Below are 21,247 nucleotides of genomic sequence, written 5' to 3'. Positions count from 1 at the left end.
ACTAAAGAATCAGACTGCCAACATAGTAAGAGACTGCTTAATTTCAGGAATACACAATCTCTTTCAGAGAACGGTCAAATCTGATTACATTTTCTACGTAAAGATTCTAGTGCTTATGAGTTCAGTTCCATCCGGGATTCGAACCCACACTGTTAGGATAAGGAACCGAATCCCTTGCAAACGAAGTCAGTGATCTAACTAACTCAGCCACCGTGACTCCTACAGGAATGGAATTCTGACAACTGGTAGTCTGTATCACGTACTTTGTCCGTATCTCTGCCGAATGCATATTGTCACGACTTCCACGAGAGAAACAATGATAACGCAGTCCCTTTACCAAAATGGTCTGATACAAAATATATTATATTTAGGATTACACATTCATAGTAAAGTAGAGATTCTAGAACTTTTGAGGGGTTAAGTACTATCCGGTATTCGAACGCACAGTCAGAATTAGACATCTAATAGCCAGCACAGAATTGTTATCGATCTAACTCACTGCGGTTAGATCGCTCGGTTTGCGTGCTGATCTTTCCGTTGACTTTCTGTCCGTCTATCCGAAACACCGTAGCGCCACTTTACACCATCATAAGTAATTAGAATAAGAACCAGATACAAGCTCTGCTTCAAACCTTTGCAAGGAACAATTCTGAACTGCATTTAGACAACCATTTTTTGTACTTGAGTTAACACACGTCAGGCTATCAACGTGTACGTAAGTATTTCAGGATGTGAGAATAACGTCTTGTTTACGATTTCCACTTGGCGGCTTCTTTCTCCATTTACAACTGAGTCCAGCAAATTACTTCTGCCTTTTTATATTGCCTAAAACCATTGACATACAGCTCTTCGCGTTATGACATCATTTTTCTTCATTACTGCTCTGCAATTTGTATACGAGAATTTGCCACTGAGAGAATTAAATGGAACTTCAAAAACGTCAGTCGAATGAAGCGCCAAGCGGCAGGTGAAGCCAAGTAGATAGCTTCTACTGTGTTGAGGTAGCTTGTAAAATCAATAGGACATGTCATTCCGTTACAGTTTCCGATCCAAGTTTTCATAGCCTCACGTGTTCAATAAGGCAGCCTATGCATTCATTGCGGCAGATTGTGTCGGCTGCTTCTGTAGTCAGCTGCTCGAGTGGATCACGCGGAATGTGGACATGCTCGCCGAGGCCGACGTGGTGAAGCAGACGAACAAAACCCATGCCAAGTAATACAAGCTAGAGCAGAAGGGAGGAGGGGACGATTTGAATAAAAATGGATGGAACGGACGAAAAGTGGGGTGAAACCGACAATAGTTTGAATCATTCAGCCTCTGTGGACGGAGCGCAATGGATAACCCACAACGAGCAGACGACAGCGGGAAAAGAAGAAAAAGTTTCTTTTTGGCGGTTGTTTATGGACAACCGGCTTCAGGTTGTCACCTACTGTCTTGTGTTCGGCAGTTTTGGAGTTTGTGTTGGATTTCTTGGTCCTACAGTGTTTGATTTGGGATGTCAAACTAATTCGGATCTGAAGGAAATGAATTGGGTGTTCTTTGTCCAACTCCTTATGACCCTAGTGGGATCGATAACGTCAGGCTGTATGGCAGACAGGTAAGTTGACATACTGTCTTAGAACGCAACACAGTTTTGCTGACGGCTGTTTGACAAATTAACGCCGTGCCCTTTACTCCAGGTACTTGCTGCGGTCGGTGCACGATGACCAGCACATGCTTCTCTGAAATGAACGGTCAATGCTGGCTTTTGTCAACCCGACAGCCATGTTTCACACATGTTGAGGAGTATTGATGTTATTGAAGCATTTAATTCATATATAGCGCATGAGCTGGGTCGTCCTAAGTATTGTAACAAGTCGATGCTGATGAAACTTGTTTGAAATGCTCTGTGCTTTTCTTGATGGACCTGGCAACAACACCCGCAATAACCAGCCTCGTTGATTTATCTTCTATGGAATAGCCAGAATTAAAGCATGATACAGATCCGTTGTAAATAGCCCGTCAAACATAACGCTGACATCATTTGTTTGAATTATCAATCGTCTAGTTTGCCTTTTATTCAGCTTGGTAACGATTTTGCACCCACTGTTCTGGTATTTTAGCATAATAACACATGTAGGCGTAGTGATGAATTTGGTAGGTAAACATGACATTCACACAGAACACGTCCCGTTACGGAAGTCTTAAACAGTTGGTCCGGTATCCCAGTCTGCCTTATGTGATTGGCGTGCCCTAATCGTGCATATGATTTCAGGTGACAACGGGTGACTACGAGGACCTTTAAATCCACTTCTTGTCTTTGCATAGATACTATTTAGATTCTCTTTTGAAGTCTATGAATGTCGTTTCACCATGGGCTAGTTTGACCGCGTTTCTTTTATTGAGCCTCAGCAATCTTCTCCTTTATAACGGCGCTCCCGGAACATGTTTGTATGACCACGTGCCATGTGTTTGTCCTGCGAACGATCTGATTCGAGGTGATGAACCTCAAGCTATGATGAGATGGATTTTTGGACGCCATTTGAGCACCCGAAAGATATGTATGTTTAGAGTTATTCTTACGACTGTGCTGACACAGTTAACCACACTGAACATTTTAGTTATGCCTTTCCTTGTATAAGGTTTGAGTATTATTTTATAACTCCGGCTAAACACTGGTTCTTTTCTGAGGCCTTCTCTTTTCCATTCTCTACGCATGACGGGAATGGACAGTTGTGTTTAATCCACAGTCCTCCCTGCTATTGACTGGTTCGTGAAACAGTTTCTTATGTCAGTGATGCGCCATTCAACCAATGAATGATTAAGTAGATAGTTCCCTCTAACAATGATTTGTTAGCTCCATCTGCAAGTGATTGGTTAAGAAAATACATGTGGTTCCTCTACCAATGATTGGTTAAACAGATAATCCCATCTGGCAGTGATTTGTTAAAGAAATGACTTCCCTGCCAATGATTGGTTAAATAGATAGTCCTATCTGGCAGTGATTTGTTAAAGAAATGATTTCCTCTGCCAATGATTGATTAAATAGATAGTCCCATCTGGCAGTGATTTGTTAAAGAAATGGCTCCGTCTGTCAATGATTGCTTAAATAGATAGTCCCATCTGAGAATGATTGATTAAGTGAATAATTCCCTCGGTTAATGATTTGTTGAAAAATAGTTCCTTGTACCAATGATTAGTTAAACATATATTTCCCTCTACTAATGACGGACTGGTGAATCATTCCCTCTTTCATTGATATATGAATCCCTCTATCAGCGATTTCTTTACTCAGTAATGTCCTCTACCGATGAGCAGGAAATGAAACGTATCCACATGTCAGTGGTTGAATAATTAAACAGTTCCCTATCTTAGTGACTGATTGATTACGTTTTTTCCGTCCTTGACATTCAAATGTTATAGGATAAATCATCCGGTTGCTAAAATAGACCCTCATCGCATCCTTTCGTGCCTCACAGGCAGACCGGAAGTTGCATGATAACGATTGTTATCATGATAACCATCGTCGGAAATATATAGCGACTCCAAGACAACGACCAGACAATCCAGTGATCAACAACATGCGCATCGATCTGCGTAACTGGGAACCGGTGACATGTGTACACAAGTCAGCGAGCCTGACCACCCGACCCCGTTAGTCGCCTTTTACGATAAGTAAATGTCGCCTTTTATGGCAAGCATGGGTTGCTGAAGGCCTATTCTACCCCGGACCTTCACGGGTACGCAAGCATATGTGGCATCTGACAATGAATTACATACACATGCATTCAAGGTAGTCTGGCTCTTGAGACAGATTTCATGAGACCCATGGAAAGGGTTTGTTGCTTTTATTTAGGCAGTCATATGGTTATATATACAGACAGAGGATCTCCACCTCAAGACAAAGGTCAAGGTAATAGGTATTTTAATAGCGTCAGTGGAATAGCGCCATGCAATAATCCTTTGTATGCCTATCTTCTCAAATCTGAAGTGTCATTTTCCCCTGTATTCACGCAAGACTATTGGACTGCTCAACGTATCTAGCTAGAATGGGTATAGATTGCAGACTGTAAATATTGGCTGATTGCCATAATGTATACAATATATACAGATCGCATTTGACAAAAACGTCACTGTATCTGAACTGTATAAACCAAAAAAAAAACAGTCGTCAAAACACTGCAAACATCAGGCAGAAAACACAACTATAATATCCTCATGGAATATATCGCCATTAATTATTTTAACATTTTCCCATTGGTGTCATCTGTTTTCCTCATCACATTTGGTGTATACTTTCTTTTTTCCGCTGGTTTACCCCTTAACATTTGAATCATCCAGCAAAGTGCTTGAACGATGGACAGTTCCGGTGAATATTTTACTTTGACTAAATTACGAAATAGCTAAAATAAGACGTCATGGTCATGGATCCCGGTCGACGCTTTCTCTTGTGGGCAATATGATCCTGATGACTTGGGACTGGCTCGCGAGCAGGATACCTTGTGCGTGATGTGCACAGAGGGATAGACACGCACCATGATTCCGTCTGACTCAGTATAGCGGCTGTAGCGACAAACCCTTCGTGTTGAGATTTGTCTCTGACCGCGGCTGTCCCTGTTGCTGGGTTTCCGAATTCAACAGGAAAACAAGTGAAAGTTGTCTTTTCGTGTGAAGTTAAAATCAAAATAAAGTTGGGATCAATTGGGTGTTTTTTTAACTAAACGTGTCTTGTCTCATACAATCTTGGTTAAAATGGTGAGTGAGTTGAGGTTAACGCCGCTTTAAGCAATATTCCAGCAATATCACGACAGGGAACGTCAGAAATGGCCGTCACACAGTCTGTATCTATGTGGAGAATCCAAGTGGGTCTTCGGCTTGACGAGCGGACGCAGGGTTACTCTCGTCTTCGGCTTGACGAGCGGACGCAGTGTTACTCCACTTGATAACGTCGATATTGCTTTCGGGTGTTACAACAGACCGCAGTTATCGTTAAAGTTACATTGTTTGAAGGTGTTTTTAAACAGATACATGCTTGGTTAACTCAACGATATGCAGCTTGTAAACATTTCTTTTTGTCCATGAACAACGTGAGTGTGTTTCTTCAGAGCTCCTAAAAACCCAGATGGTGGAAAGGAAGTATACCTTGTTACTGGAGTTATCAAAATGTCATTAGGTCGAAATCAGTCATCGATAACAAAAGGCCATTAACAAAGGTATCATATCCCTATAAAATGCATCACCATTCTTGTTTGTTTCGTTTCAGTCACTGTGAAATATACCTGTATGTTTTCATTTGCCCGACGGCAATTCTACAGTATTAAACAGGGGCCGAATAATTATTGTTAAATGTTATTGTTCATGTTAAAATGAACGCGATACAATTTCGTTGGATACACAGCTTTAATTAAACAAATATTTCTGTATTATCAAAAACATGTGGTTTGCGTATAATCAGTTTCTTTTGTCATGATAAAACGGCAGTCGTTGGGATGTTAGCATATGTCAGATTCGAAGCACATTCGTAACTACGAATGATTTGCAGCAATCCGATCAGTGATGTACGGAGCTTGTCGGTATTTCTAAACACCGCCCTGTGGTGCGATAACACGCCATATTGTCAGTGTCAACACCATCTGGCAGTGGCTAAATAACACAACCGCTGTCACCTCGGGCGCGTCTAGCAGTTCTGCGAAACCAACACTGGAATCAATACCTTGCAATGATATACTCGTTTACACTGATCTTCGTTGATAGGACTTTCGTCACGGTTAAGCCGAGGCATTATGTCCTTGCCTGATAAGCCGACGTATTGTTGTTCGACCGGAAGAGGACATCACGGGTGGAATGCACGTGCATGTGGCAAACATGATTAGATGCTCAAAAATGACCTGGGATTTTACTCAATATTTGACGTCAGTTTTATTATCTTCTCTTATTTATAAACTGTTATATATCTTTTTATAAACTGTTTAAACACTGATTCGTCAGTGAAGCGTAATATTAATATTAATATAATAACGTGTTCATAATACCCGTACAGTGACGGGTTAGAATTGATCTTCAGCAACCCATGCTTGTGTTAAGAGGCAGCAAAAGGGATCTGACTCGCCGACTTGGTTGACACTTGTCATCATATCCCAACTGCTTTAAATCGATAATCATGCTTTTAATCATTGGATTGTCTGGTCCAGACTCGATTATTCACAACAGACCGCCGTCATATAGATGGAATGTTGCTAAATGAATCTTTAAACAGAGAGACAAAGGAAAACGTGGTCAGAAAAATCAGTCGTGTAAGGTAAAGTCAACAGCATTGCCGCTCATGATCGATTCCAGAAGTTGTAGTGATCGATATGTTGTCGATATGTTGGGGATATTGAGGACAATTTGTCAACAAGGACACCAAGTCTGACCACCCACTCCTCGGACTCCCCTCATCATGTCCGCGATCTGTTTAGGTATCGCAATGTTCACGGTACTGTTACACGTTTCCTGCCAAACACTCATTACTATGGTTGGGAACTAGGTAACCATGCTCGGTTACCATGGATGAGATTGTTCTTTTGTTCGCTGCATGGTTTACCTCCCCTGTTAGAATCAGCATCTGCTGATCAGTGGTTCTGTGATTGCCTTCTATAACGATGAAGGGGCAGGGAGGTAGCCTAGTGGTGAAAGCGTTGATCTGTCACGCAGACAGATCGATTCCCCATATGGCTTCAATTTGTGAAGGCCATTTCTGGTGTCACAGGCCGTGATATTGCTGGAATATTACTAAAAACGGCGTAAAACTGTACTCACTCAGCCATTATAACGATGTTCTTTTCATCTGCACCGCACCTTCTACAACATCCTTTGAAGTTACGGCAGGATTCACTTGATTAAACATACCTTCCACAATATTACTAAACTTCAGTATAATTCCGAGTTACACAACAGCATTCCACCAATTCCACACGACCAGTTTTACTTGATACGCGTCATGAAATGAGACAGGGGACGACTCGGGATGAAATTGTTCGATATCATCACTTGTTTCTGACAGCTGACTGGTCGATACTGAGATGGAATGAGGCCATCTGGTTATGAACAGTCACAAAGGTTATATCACGCATCGTTACAAATCCTTCTCACTCCCCATTGTGACACAGCCATCTTTCATTTAAATCGAAAATGCTGAACTCGTAACCACACTCTGTTAAAACTGATGATCGACGGATACTGTTTATCACGGATACTGTTCATCACTTCAAACGATTGCTCTTTAAGTGAACTTAGTGTGTGTTTTTATTTTTTTTCTTTGAGTGTCGTGTTGTTTGATGTACCTAAACGACCTTACCCTCTTGATATGTGCAACTGGGTGTGGCTATTGAGGGGAGACAACTATTGCGATAGCGATAGTCTATAGCAATACTATTGCAGTATTTTGTTTCTCATTGAATCGTCTCATTTGAAGTCATTTATGAAATGAATATATGATTTATGTGAAACTAAAAACAAGCTGAAGTAGTTTCAGTCTCTTTTCATAACTGACAAGAAACTCGAAAGTAAACAGTCATGATTGTTGAATAGATAACAGGGAAGAATAACTCCAAATCAAAGTGAACGCATCTGGTACTTCCTGTATTGTGCGCTGCGCAGGTATTAATGGAAGTCACTAAACCTATGGATAGTCACACATACTATCGATGCATTGATAGCTTTTCGTTTTTGCCATCGATTCATTGCTATCGGCAACTCAACAATTGCATTCCATCGATAGTTCGACGCATCGATACAGCCCTGTATGCAATGTATGAAAATATTCAAATGCTTGTAAACCACAGATATAGTTGGCGGAGGATTGAAGGAGTCATAGTTGCAGGTCACTTCGGCGACTCTGCTGCCTGTCACTGTGAAAAACTGTGTCGTTGAAATTAAGTTAACAAACAAACACTGCTTCCCTTATGACTATTTAATAGTGTGCGCTGGAACATGTCAAAGTAAGCCATTGTCAGTCATTGTCACAAAGGATGGATTGTGCCCTGGAACTGTTGACGATTTACGCCAGTTGCTTGTTTGTTCTTTAACGCTGAATTACCAGTATTCCATCGACAGGACCAGACAATCCCGTGACTACATCCATACCTATAGAGTACGATGTCAAGCATCAACCATCTAACCATCCCATTCAAAAAGTCGCCTAAATTCCCACCCATATTTAAACAGTTTTTTCAGTTTTTCACAATTGTAGTGTAATATCTGGAACACTGGTTCCTGTAGTCTGTGTACAAATGTTATGCTCCTAGTATTTTCGGAATCAGTCTGATGTTTGTTTGGAAGTTGGAGAGATTACATGCAAAGGACGTCTAGGATCCTTCGACCTTGCGCTTAGTGATTTGACATAAGAGAAATGAATAAATACCACCACACAACTATACACTGCTCAATGACACAATGCGACGCACCTCAACTACACAACACTGTAGAAGACTACCACACTCCAAAACACTGTACAGAGCTACTACACAACACTGCCACACTCCAAAACACTGTACAGAACTACTACACAACACTGCCACACGACACAACACTGTATAACACTACAACACAACACTTCCACACCACATAACACTACTACACACCGCTGTATAACACTGCTCCATAACAGTGTATAACACTACTACATAACACTACCACACTACAGAACACTTGTACAACAGTACTACACACCACTGTATAGCACGATTACACAGCACTGTTTAGCACTTCTATACGACACTGTACAACACTGCTACTACAACACTCCAAGACACTGTGGCACAATACTATACAACACGGTCCGACAAAACACTTCACGAAACACAAAATGTTGGCACAATGCCACAGCAACAATACATTATAAAGCCTATAAGATACAGCAAGAATGAACACACAATTCTATATTGCCTTACACTGTACAATCATGAAGTACCACAGAAACTCTACGACTTCATGGTGCTTGATATTTCTTTAATATCACGTGACTCCAGACTGTTTATCACCTTGACAACCAAGAAACATCCACCTGGGCTCAAGTTGTTATTCCACATCCTGATATTCCTTTTCTTGCTATTGTGGTATGTGACGTCATTGTCGTACACGTGATACATATAGCTTAACGTTTACACCTGGCTGGTCTGAAAACAAGTCTTTACATTTAATTATTAATCACTTTCTGTCTATTTCGAAGAATTTTATATTACAGTAACATATCTTCCAATATAATCAGCGAATGTTCACAGTGCTATAATGTCAGGTCATTTTCTCAGCTGCAACCTGTACAGTTCAGATGGTGAATTTACTTGAGAGCATCAGGCTTACCCCTGGCTGTAGGTATTTCAGTGGGATATTGATCTCACGACCTCGCCCGTATGCTCTTACTCTGAATATATTTTATTAATGAATGACTTTCTTATTTACTTTCCATTGTTGGGTCATGTCACAATAGTTGATCCTTGAATGCAATTCTATTAATTCAAGAAATATTTACAGTGCACCAGCCTTGATCATCCTCGCTGAGGGTGGCTTATATTTCCTGAACTGTAAGGCCAGAGGGTGTGACAATTATTGGCGGCGCGTGGTCCTGTGTATTAGAGTGAAAGAGTGACCATGAGTGAGTGTGTGAGTGAGTACGTTGATGAGTATGGATTTAAGCTGCTTTTATCAAGATTTCAGGAATATTACGGCGGGGACAATAACTTGCGAAATAGCCACTACCTCGCTAAAACCGTGGCTAGTCAAAATCAGAGTCGAGCCAGTAACTCTCAGTCACTGGCTCGCCTGATTAGCAAATTTGGAAACTATTTCACATACTGGGCGCAAAGTAGATTATTAATATAAAAAAAACATATTTAACCTAAGTCGCTCGAACACCGCTTACAGGTGCATATACTCTCTCCGGAAGAAAAGGCACAGATATTTTCACGAATTTTATCTGCTTACTTTAAAGTGAGGTAACACATATAGCTCTGGATCAGTGGCAGTCACATGTCACAGAATAAAAGATCAAATGTCTGTTAACATGGATAGCGGCGCCCAATTATCGGAACCTTTTGAATCATTAAGACTTCGTCTCCTTACCGAAAAGCAGTTAGATTTCAGTGTGTAGGATATGTTCGCCCACATCATGACGCCCTCTCAACCATATCGGACATTTTCATCGACACAATTCTGGGCAAAAGTTTCATTTTGATGTCGATGGACGCGCACTCTTCCGTTACGGCACTAAACCTGAAATCGTGATTCACAGCTGAGTGAGTGAGTTTAGTTTTACGTGGATTTTAAGAACATTCCAGCAATATCACGTCTGAATTCATCACTTAACATACACCATGCCAGAATGGAAAGTTATTGCGCAAAGGACCGTCGACGTCGATGTAGTCGTCGCAGCACATATACAGGGCCAAAATAAGGTCTTATGGCGCGAAGTCCAGTGGGGTTGCACCGACACTGTCCTCAAACCACTCACTGCACTTGTAGTTGCTGTTGCTGCGACAGTTCGATTCCACAAGTGAAGTATCGGATATACCTGTCCTGTGCGGTAGTAGTAATCCAAGACCTACAACTTCGATACCGAGCTTTCATGGAGCTGGTTTGCTGATATCGGTTCCATATACGATGAACATTTCGAAAACGCAGCGATAGGCGGAGACTGTCCAGCCTTCAGACGCCCACCAGCAGAGCTTCGATTAACATCAGTTAGTCGTCATGCTGCCTTGAACTATACTGTTCGATCACGGCGTGTCTGCTTAATGTAGGATTACAACCCGAAATGATACAGGTCTTAGTTCATACCATTTGGGTCAAACCAACGAGCATAGATCTGGTGCTGACGAACCAAGACACATTACAGCACCTACGATGAAATGTTTTTGGGACGCCAAAGGGAGGCAACTCGAAGACGTAGGTGGTTGTGTAACGACGCCCCTACTACTCAGGGCTTGTAGGACGGTAACAAAGCCTTCTAATCTTAATGTCACACCCTGTCTAAATGCAAAGCCGATGCATGGCATGTCACGTTTAAATGTCAAATTTGCACCCAGACACAATGATCAGGGCATTATGACCTATGGTAAAATGACAACTCGTCATATACATGTATATCACCATTGCTGCAATTTCATCAGAATGTATTTGCTACGTTTGTTGTACCAGCATATGGCATCAAACGTTATATTGTCAGTCATAGATACACACTTACATTTGACACGAAATTCTTCCCGAATTAATCATATTTATGATTGCTATGGACATAAACTTAATTTTTCAATCAGTGGTGAACAGATGGATATACCATTATCAGCAATAGTATTAAGGCGAAAAGAGTCGCCCAGCAATCCAATAATTTCACATCGTCGTGTCAGTCTTATTAATCAGTGTAATTATTTATGTGTAATTTGAAATCTCTGTTTTGGCATTAAAACACTAGTACATCCGGAAATATCAATTTAATACATTGAATATTTTCAGACGTTCTAGTTTTATCAACCTCGAACATGAGATATTCCGAACAGTTTCAGTTACATCAACCTAGAGCATGAAGTATTCCGGACAGATGTTCTACTTATATACACCTAGAGCATGAAGTATTCCGGACAGATGTTCTACTTATATACACCTAGAGCATGAAGTATTCCGGACAGATGTTCTACTTATATACACCTAGAGCATGAAGTATTCCGGACAGATGTTCTACTTATATACACCTAGAGCATGAAGTATTCCGGACAGATGTTCTACTTATATACACCTAGAGCATGAAGTATTCCGGACAGATGTTCTACTTATATACACCTAGGGCATGAAGTATTCCGGACAGATGTTCTACTTATATACACCTAGGGCATGAAGTATTCCGGACAGATGTTCTACTTATATACACCTAGAGCATGAAGTATTCCGGACAGATGTTCTACTTATATACACCTAGAGCATGAGGTATTCCGGACAGATGTTCTACTTATATACACCTAGAGCATTAAGTATTCCGGACAGATGTTCTACTTATATACACCTAGAGCATGAAGTATTCCGGACAGATGTTCTACTTATATACACCTAGAGCATGAAATATTCCGGACAGATGTTCTACTTATATACACCTAGGGCATGAAGTATTCCGGACAGATGTTCTACTTATATACACCTCGGACATGAGATATTCCCGGAAAGACATTCTAGTTATATCAACCTCGGACATGAGATATTCCCGGACAAATATTCTAGTTATACCAACCCAGGGCGTGAGGTATTCTCGGAAACACATTCTAGTTGTATCAACCTAGGACATAAGGCACTCCTTTACCGACATTCTGCTTATATCAACACAAGACATGAGATATTCCCGGACAGACATTCTAGTTATATCAACCTCGGACACAAGATATTCCCGGAAAGACATTCTATATAGTTATATCAATCTAGGATGTGAGGTATTCTAGTTGTATCATCCGTTGAAATATGATATACCTGGACAGCCAGTCAGGTTACGCCAGGGGAGGCCGTGCAGTATTCACGGAACGTCCAGTAAAATATTTATTAATTTTTATATAGATCTACAATGTGGAGAGATCCAGTCATAATGTTTAGGCTGTATGGAAGCAGCTCATTATGTGCGTTTAAATCACAATAGTTTTTTGTATGGTGTATACTTGTGTATTCGTTTAAGATGAGAAACTGAAATTGACTTAGTATTTAAATCTAAAGTGTCATGGATGCGTTCACCTTCTAAACACATTACATATTGGACTTGGTATTCCCCCCCCCCCCCCCCCCCCCCACCCACACACACACACAGTTTGGCTTTATGTGCTTCGAACGTGATACACAACGCTAGTTAACATAGCATTACTCATGCTGAATTAACATGGAATATAAGACAGTTCCGGGCAAAAATAAATCTCTAGCAACAGATGCTTGTTAAACAAACGGCTTGTCTGGCTACTTACAATGTGTGATTTCCCTGGCTGTGTCATTTTGCACCTGCTCTGTCAACAACTACTTTGTCTGATATACCGAATTGGGATATTTAAGCGTGAGAGACAATGGGAACGGATGTTGTCCTACAATTGGATTCATATTTTGATAGTTTTGCTTGCAGGAACCCTTCCACATGACGTCAGACGCCAGTAGAAACAACATTGTTGTAGCTTCACATCCGTAGGAAACAGTGTTGAATAATTGACGAATGACGGCTTTAGGCATCGCTTCAAGCATGCCCGCTGTGAGGAAAGTGCTTCTATGTGGCCTAAATATTTATATTATGATTGGCTGGTTTAATTGCGGGTCTTGGCGTGCAGCCTGACACCAGCAAATATATGCAATTACTCCAGTTGCAAATGCCAGGTTGCCAGTCTTTCCTGTTAGTTGTTTAACGCCATCTCGGAGTGATAGCTGTGTATTGACAGCTTGTACATAATCGAGTGTTGAACGGATAATCTTGTGATCAATAGTGTGAGCAAGACCCACGGGGCTGCGATGGCGATTGTAAACAAGTCATTGACCTTTACCTTCCGATTCGTTTGGTCTCCAGTTCAGACCATCTTCGGTTGCCGCGACCTGCCTTAATCCTTACCCGAGATCGTCTTTAGCTCAGACCCATGAAGATCCGGGGTAGAATAGGTTTCAGCAACCTATGGTTGGCACAAAAGGCGACCATGCTTGTCGTAAGAGGCGACTAACGGGATCGGGTGGTCAAGCACACTGATTTGGTCGTCACATGTCATTGGATTGATCGATGATCACTGGATTGTCTGGTACAGACTCGATTATTTACAGATCCCTGGAATATTGCTGAGTGTGGCTCAAAATGCATGTTTGTATGCTGCGTCCAGTGCTGTCTGAACACTATGACCGGAAGTTTACTGCGCATGTCCACTGTACTAAGTCGTCATGTCCAGGGACCCATTCCAGTGCGATCGGCGTAAACCTAAGTTGATCCATGGGCCCCGTTCCACAAAGCATTAAGATGATCGTAACCCCCATACTTTAACATAGATTTACGATAGTCGTAACGCTACGATCACTCTGAAGAACGAAGCCCAGACTGCCGAGGTCCTGTAGTAACCGTTCATAGCATTTCAAAATAACTGTGTTTCATGATGTGTACCACATTGATCGTTATTTTCTACATATACATGAAACAAAAGAGAAATAATATTACAGATAAGAGCTGGTCGTCTCCCCTCCATAGGATAGGATCTTAGTCGTTTTCACTGTGCTTGACGTCACAACAGTTATACTCGAACCTCGTTATAACGCTGCAAATCGGTATTACCATTTTTACGCGCTAGAAACGCCTTTTAGAGGTGATTTTGTGTGTAAAGCAACAGCCTAACAGAGGTGGCTTATTTACGTTTTTAAACCGGCAGGGTGTGTCGAATCCACGTAGGTTTTATCCAGCGAAACATTAAACTCTGGAATCTGTCTGACCCCAATCCATGAAGTACCTGCTATAATATTTACGTTTCATATATAATCCTTCCACTCCATCTGAACTTCGTGGTCTACATATCCTTGTTGCCAAAAATATAGCGGAAGTTATGTCACGAGCTATATTTATCTTCCGGGGAATGAATTTTATTGTTTACCGCGATACGATGGAGTTCTCTCCTTCGGTAAATATTAATCGACTCCATTCGTCTAATTACTTTCACTGAAACACTACCAAAGCTAAAATAACAATGATTTCACAAATGTGTTGATTAAATGTCATGTTAATCGGATTTCACAATAAAAGAGGCCTCAATAAGCCTCAACTTCAGAATTTTCCAATCACGGATATGTCAAGTACCGCGGTACAACGAGATCGCAGGCTAAACATAAAAGTGAGTTTAGTTTTACGCCACTTTTAGCAATATTACAACAATATCACGGCGGGAGACATGAGAAATGAGCTTTACATAATGTACCCACGTGGGGACTCGAACCTGGGTCGAACGAGCGAAAGGTTTAACCACTAGGATACCATAAAGCCACCAAAGATAACAAGATATACCTCCCGATTTTCATGCTACCAAATATATCAACGGAGGTCGATGAAATTTAACGTTCCAACTCTTAGCATCCGAAATATTCTATCAATTGATTCACAGTCTCTGTAAACAGTAGTAGCCATTGTCTTGAGTGTAAAATATAGCAGGGATGCTAACGATGTCACTTGTTTATGTAGTCATGGTAACCGATGACGCAATGTTGTCTACGTAGCATTGTCGTGTAATTTCATTTCAGTAATATATTCCTAGATGATAAATTTGATTAATGACAGCAGCACTGCCACTGCATCCGACATCACGTCAAGAGTAGGATTATAAATACTCCTTGTAATTCCGGGCAAATATTCCAGTCAATAATTCCAACAATTTCAAAGAAAAAAACATATCAATTCACTCATGCCTCTGTTAGGGTATTGCACATTTGTTAATTAAACCCCGTGTCATGGAACTGGTGTTAAAATCACCATCTCTTTGATTGTGGAAGTATGCATGGTTGCAGCATTGCACTTGATTGATTTATAATGACGTTCCCGGCATAATCACTCTTCCAACACACACTCTCGCATGCCATACAAGGATAATAATGCCAGATCACTATAGGCCTGCTCAGGGTTCAAGGTGTTCGACATTTTTCTAGTGTGATAAAATCAAATGTCATTCACGCGCTGTGTTAATAGTTGTACGGATTATGTTGGTCAGCTTTGTGTCGTGGTTGTTCACTGAAAAATCCGTTGACATTTATCCCATTACATTTTAGTCTGATAATGTCCGTGCAGACTGAGGTGCAGTGTCAGCACTGTCATCACAATACCTCCGTCGGGATAGCAGAAAAGTGGTAGCACAGTGGATCAAGATTTCTCTGGTTTGAGTCCACATTATGCGAGGTCATTAAACCCATGTTCTGTTACTACTGATGATCACATCGATAGTTACGTCATGTAGCATGACGTCACACTGCAATGACGTCATAACAGTCTTATGTTTCCCTTGTTTCCGTGAGTAGAGATTTGTATTATCGTGAGATAATGCGCGTTGCAACTGATGCTAGCAGACTGCAACACCTCCATGATAGGAACTTGTTTCCTTTGTGGGTTGCACTATTTGATATTGCAACCGATGTGAATCGACGACATAGCGCGTCAAATGATGTCACCACGGAATCCACTTGACGTGCATATAGTTTATAAATACCCATAGAATTCTCATTCCCGTTATTCACAGGGCAGCGATGTCTTCCACAGACAACTTGGCTGTTTCAAGAACACATAGTTTGTATAGGGGATACCAATAGGAGATGTCTGTCGTCATCTTGTAATATTTCCAACCAGGGATAATAAGACTTACGAAGTTTCCTCTTAAGAGTAACTAATTTCCGATTGACAGCTGACGTGGGTGCGCCATCTTGATTGACATGAATAATAGCGCAACGTTACCATGGAGACCTACTGTCACGGGCATTAGGGTAGTGGAAGGTAATTTAAACTTGACGTCAAAACATTATGACGTAACACATAAACAGTTCTTCATCGTAGGACCAAGTACCGTCGCTGCCTTTGATCTTGGAAATAGACATTATATAACGTAGCTATGTTTAAAACCTGTATTACTTCGGGTTTTCCAAGTGCGGAGTTAAACAAGCCTACACACTTTTCGACGTAGTAAGCTGACACACTTAAATACTGTTATACCCAGCTCACTCACATGGTTTCGTTTGTTTGTTGTTTAACGTCCCACATAGGAATATTCCAGCTATGAGGTTTGTATGTAATCGGATCTAGGCCCGACAATCCAGTAATCAACAGCATGAGCATCGGTCTGCGCAAATGGGTTACGACATGTGTCAACGAGGTCCTCGATCCTGACCACCCGAGCCCGTTAGTCGCCTCTTATGACTGACATGAATTGCTGAAGACCGGATCTTTAAGAGTTAACTCTCTTGGTAAACTAACCCAGTGGCTGATGCCATGAGTCACCGAACCTTACCACCCGATCCACTTTGGTGGCATCTTTCGACAATGGTACGATACACTGCGAGTGGCGTGTGTACTGTCAGTGCCAAACAATATTCCAGCTGTACGATGGCAACATGGTAATGAGCGAGTGATCGATATAATGAGCACCATCTACCCACCGTGTGGGTATTTGGCTAGCAACCATGTCGCTGAACCCCATCCTCCATCAGGCACCTCTTACGACCAGACTATGGTATTAACCTCGAAATCCTCACGGTCAGGTGAGGATGCTTCTGGCATTAACTCATTTACTCGGTAACGTAGAGAAAACTGTGGAACCCTGACTTCTAGCATGTGTTCACCTTGGAGATAATATGACAGAATGGTCTGTAGGCGAATAATTTGCCCAATTTGCCGTATTTAGGCACGTGCTAATTGCCACTCTCTTTACTGGCAATCAATTATCATTTGTGACAGTAATGCAAAATGTAGTGCTATCATAAGCGGTTTGTTGTGCTCTGACGTCTGTGATATTGCTTCATATTTCATCTGAAATTCCCGAATATGAATCTGTATATATACGGAGATATCGTTTCCATCATTACTGTCAATGGGAAGTAGCATAAATAATAGAACAACTGTATCCTCCTTTTGAGATAGGGGCGGTGTGGTAGTCTAGTGGTTAAAGCGTTTGCTCGTCACGTCGAAGTCGTGAAGTCGATTTCTCACATGGGTACAATGTGCAAGTTCCATTTCTAGTTTCGTCGTGATATTGATGGAATAGTGCTAAAAGCGGTGTAAAACCCAACTCACTCACTCTTTTGTATTGGCCGGAGGCCTTTTGTACAATAAACCTCTTTTACTTTGAGAACGTAACAATGCTCTTTGCCTATAGGATGTGAACATCGGTCTTTAACAAATAAAAATAATCTCTCTCTCTCTCTCTCTTTCTCTCTCTCTCTCTCTCTCACTCACACACACACACACACACACACACACACACACACACACACACACACACACACACCACCTGCTAGAGTGTGGTAACCCCAGTTGACCTGTTGTGTTGACCAGGTCATTAAATGTTACTTATGTCGTGCTATGTAGTTGCAGTCGAGCAGTTCACTGCTGACTGCAGGTTCCCGTAATGCCTCATGGAGGTATTGCATAATACACGGCTGTTCGATGTTAACAATTCAGCGTTGAGTGGTTGTATATCACGCTGCTCTGTCCTGACACCAAGTTATGAAATATGATGATGTTTAGTTTGCTAGCAATCAATAAGCCTATCCTGGCAAAGAAGCTGTGCATAAGCTGAATGGAAATGGATTAAATGTTTAGCTCCAAGAGAAGCAGTCAAGCGATACAGGGTAATGGGCACGAAATGAGGCTGGAAAGTCGCAATTGTATCCAATACTTCAAACGGATGGGTATTTGAGGATCTCGGTTCACTATGGCAGATCTGAGCACTTTGACTATCGTAATTCTCTAGTTTAATGTCGGCTTACAACTATCGTTAAGCTGAGATTCCATATTGATGCTAGTTAATGGAGACAATATGGAACGGTATTATTGAAAGTATGCAATAAATATAGCGATAAGTTGATTATTGTTTCTATTGAAGTTCGTGTATAATGATTTGATTTTGCTGAGTTCACATGTAGTCGTTTGGTGTCTTGCAGAGGCGTTAACACATCTCTCACACAAACCAACCAGACAACCAACCAACCAGACACCCACCAGTCACACACACAGTGTTGCCTTGCCATCGTCCCGTCAAAGTGTCAGTATTACACGACTGTCCTGTACTCACCTGGATCAATGGGCATTGTTCGGGATGCTTTGTCAGTTATTTATTTACCCAATTTTCGCAATAATGTTCCATTTTGTCAACATCCACCTGACAGGCATGACAAGATGGATAGGCAGGATAAGAAATGGCGGCATTGGCAGGTCGAAGAGCTGCGTGGCAACGATTGGGGGGATATCATACTTAGAGGGACTTTATGAAACAACAAAAGACGGCTGAAGACAACAGGCTTCTGGATCATATCCAATCTGACAAGAATTAGGCTTCATTTGATGCACTGACGACAAGTTCAAATTAACAAAGCTGTATTTGAGCTGGTGCCAACTCAACAGTGACATGTGATAATGATAATTACCGTATCCTCCTAACGGGTGACGACTGGTCACTACGTGCGGTCGATGATTAAATTCATATAAGCTGAGTCAGCTGTTGGTACAGATCCCACAACCAATAGTGATGAGATTGAAACTGAGGTATCCACCATTTATTTTGAAAATCCTGGAGCAGTGCCTGAATAACAACTGGTAGTATGCATGTGTAGATAGATATACGATGTGGTTGCCATGGGCAACAGTAAGTCATCATTTACGGCTGTACCGCACTACTACTAATATCACACTGGCGCCAAGTGGTTGAGGCATGCCTCATCTCGCTGTAGATCTAGGTTCGATTCCCCACATAGGCACGATACATGAAGTCCACTTCTTGTCGTGATATTGATGGAATATTGCTAAATACGGCGCAACATTACACTCACTCACTCACTCCACTGACAAGGCTGGATGTGCACCTTGTGATTTGATGCCGTAACATAACACGGAAGTTCAAAATAACGCAGGGGAGGAGGGGTAGCCTAACGGGTAAGGCCCGGGTTCGATTGCCCAGATCGGTGCAATGCCTGAAGCCCATTTTTGTGAAGATCACATTCCACCGTCTGACGTCATCAGTCAAGCGTTAGCTTCTGATTAAAACAAAACAGGAAATTATTTGACAAAAACAATTTCCATTTAATATCTATAATATTTCAATGAAAACACGCTAGACATTCTTTAGGGATCGCACCGGCTTTCATATCCGGATGAAACGGAAATCAGTGTACAATACAGAATTCGTCTATTGCACGGCAGAATTGCTATGGTTAGGTTAGAAGGTGCACACTCCATTTTCACAAAGATTTCATTGGTCATTTAAGAAACTTTCAGGACAAAAGAGTGTGTGTGCGTGCGTGCGTGCGTTCGTGCTTGCGTGCGTGCGTGCGTGCGTGCGTTATGGATAACAACTTCTTTACATTATGGCAGCATAAGAGTGTGCTTCAAAGGGATTGACAACAATGGGTATTTATAATAATGCAGTAACTAAAGGGGGAAGCCAACACTTTAGGAGTTGGAGCAAAATTTACGCAGCGGGTTAGTGGTTAGTGAAATGAAACAAACAAAGATAATTATACTTTGTGATAATGTGTTTGACGCAGGTACGACAGTTATTATTTGTAACATGCAGTGTGTCGTCGGCTGTTTTCAGTCGTAATTTGTAATCGTTTGGCCAAATCCAGTTTTCAAGTTTATATACTTCATCTAATCAAAACTATACCAAACATGTACATATATATTGATAACAGTATATATCAGTGATGTGTGACATCCAATGGAATGGATATAGTTTGAATAAAAACGTCATTATTTTGCATGGTTAAGCTGTTGCATCTGTTTCACCGAGTTATATGCATGCATTGCCGACTTCAGTGTATGGAATTATGTAAATGTATGGATTATAGGAGATGTATTCTCCGTGTGCACCAGAGGGGACATAATACCCATAATTGGATATAACACCTGCGGGATTTTTTTCTTCACTCTTTACAGCATTGCTGTAGTTTATTTAGTTTATTTATTTGTGTATTTGTCTATTCATCTGTACATCATTCTACGAATATATAATTGTAGGTGTTAATAGACAGTCATGTCTTCCTGAAGAACATTATCATCTATCTCGAAGTTTGATGGGAATGCCTATGTTCAAGGTGTTCGCTTGTCAGGCCTAACGCAAGGGTTTGAATCCAGTCATTGGTGCAGCCCATTTCTTGTGTCCTTTTATCGTGATGGAGTTGAATATTGCTAATTTACTATATACTGTCTGAACTTTACATGATCAGTCTGGTGTCTTACTTCGCCGCAATTCGCATCGAAGTGTTACCTCCCTTTGCTGTGTCAGGTTCCTCTGATCAGGCTGTCGAGTTACCGTTCCTCCTACTTGGTTCTCGAGTTGACATTACAAGTTTGTTTGCCTCTCACGCTGACGTCGGTCTCTCACACATTCGTCAAATAAATGAGCGTTGGTATCTTCATACATAATTATGCCTAAAAGGTTTATGGAATGGTTGCATAAATGTTTCCCCAGATATCTCAACGTTGCCATGACGACTATGTAACCTGCTCGCACGTTGGTTTGAAGAAGACGTGACGGTGGATTATTGCGCCATTACATCTGGTACACCT

At 41.3% G+C, this 21,247-nt stretch overlaps 1 protein-coding gene across 1 annotated transcript in view; it reads left to right on the top strand.

Annotated features, from left to right (window-relative positions):
- Positions 1 to 877: 877 nt before the first annotated feature.
- The window catches only part of LOC137296575 (major facilitator superfamily domain-containing protein 4A-like), a 96,686-nt gene continuing 76,316 nt past the window's right edge, over positions 878 to 21,247 (top strand). Inside the window, exon 1 of the mRNA XM_067828380.1 lies at positions 878 to 1,597. Coding sequence (XP_067684481.1) covers positions 1,260 to 1,597 — 338 coding nt within the window. The 5' untranslated portion in view covers positions 878 to 1,259. The remainder of the gene's footprint in view (positions 1,598 to 21,247) is intronic.

This window comes from Haliotis asinina, chromosome 9 (assembly GCF_037392515.1).
Source record: "Haliotis asinina isolate JCU_RB_2024 chromosome 9, JCU_Hal_asi_v2, whole genome shotgun sequence".
Lineage (NCBI taxonomy): Eukaryota > Metazoa > Mollusca > Gastropoda > Lepetellida > Haliotidae > Haliotis > Haliotis asinina.
Note: the sequence above shows the minus strand (reverse complement) of the source record. Positions and strands in the feature narration are given on the sequence as shown.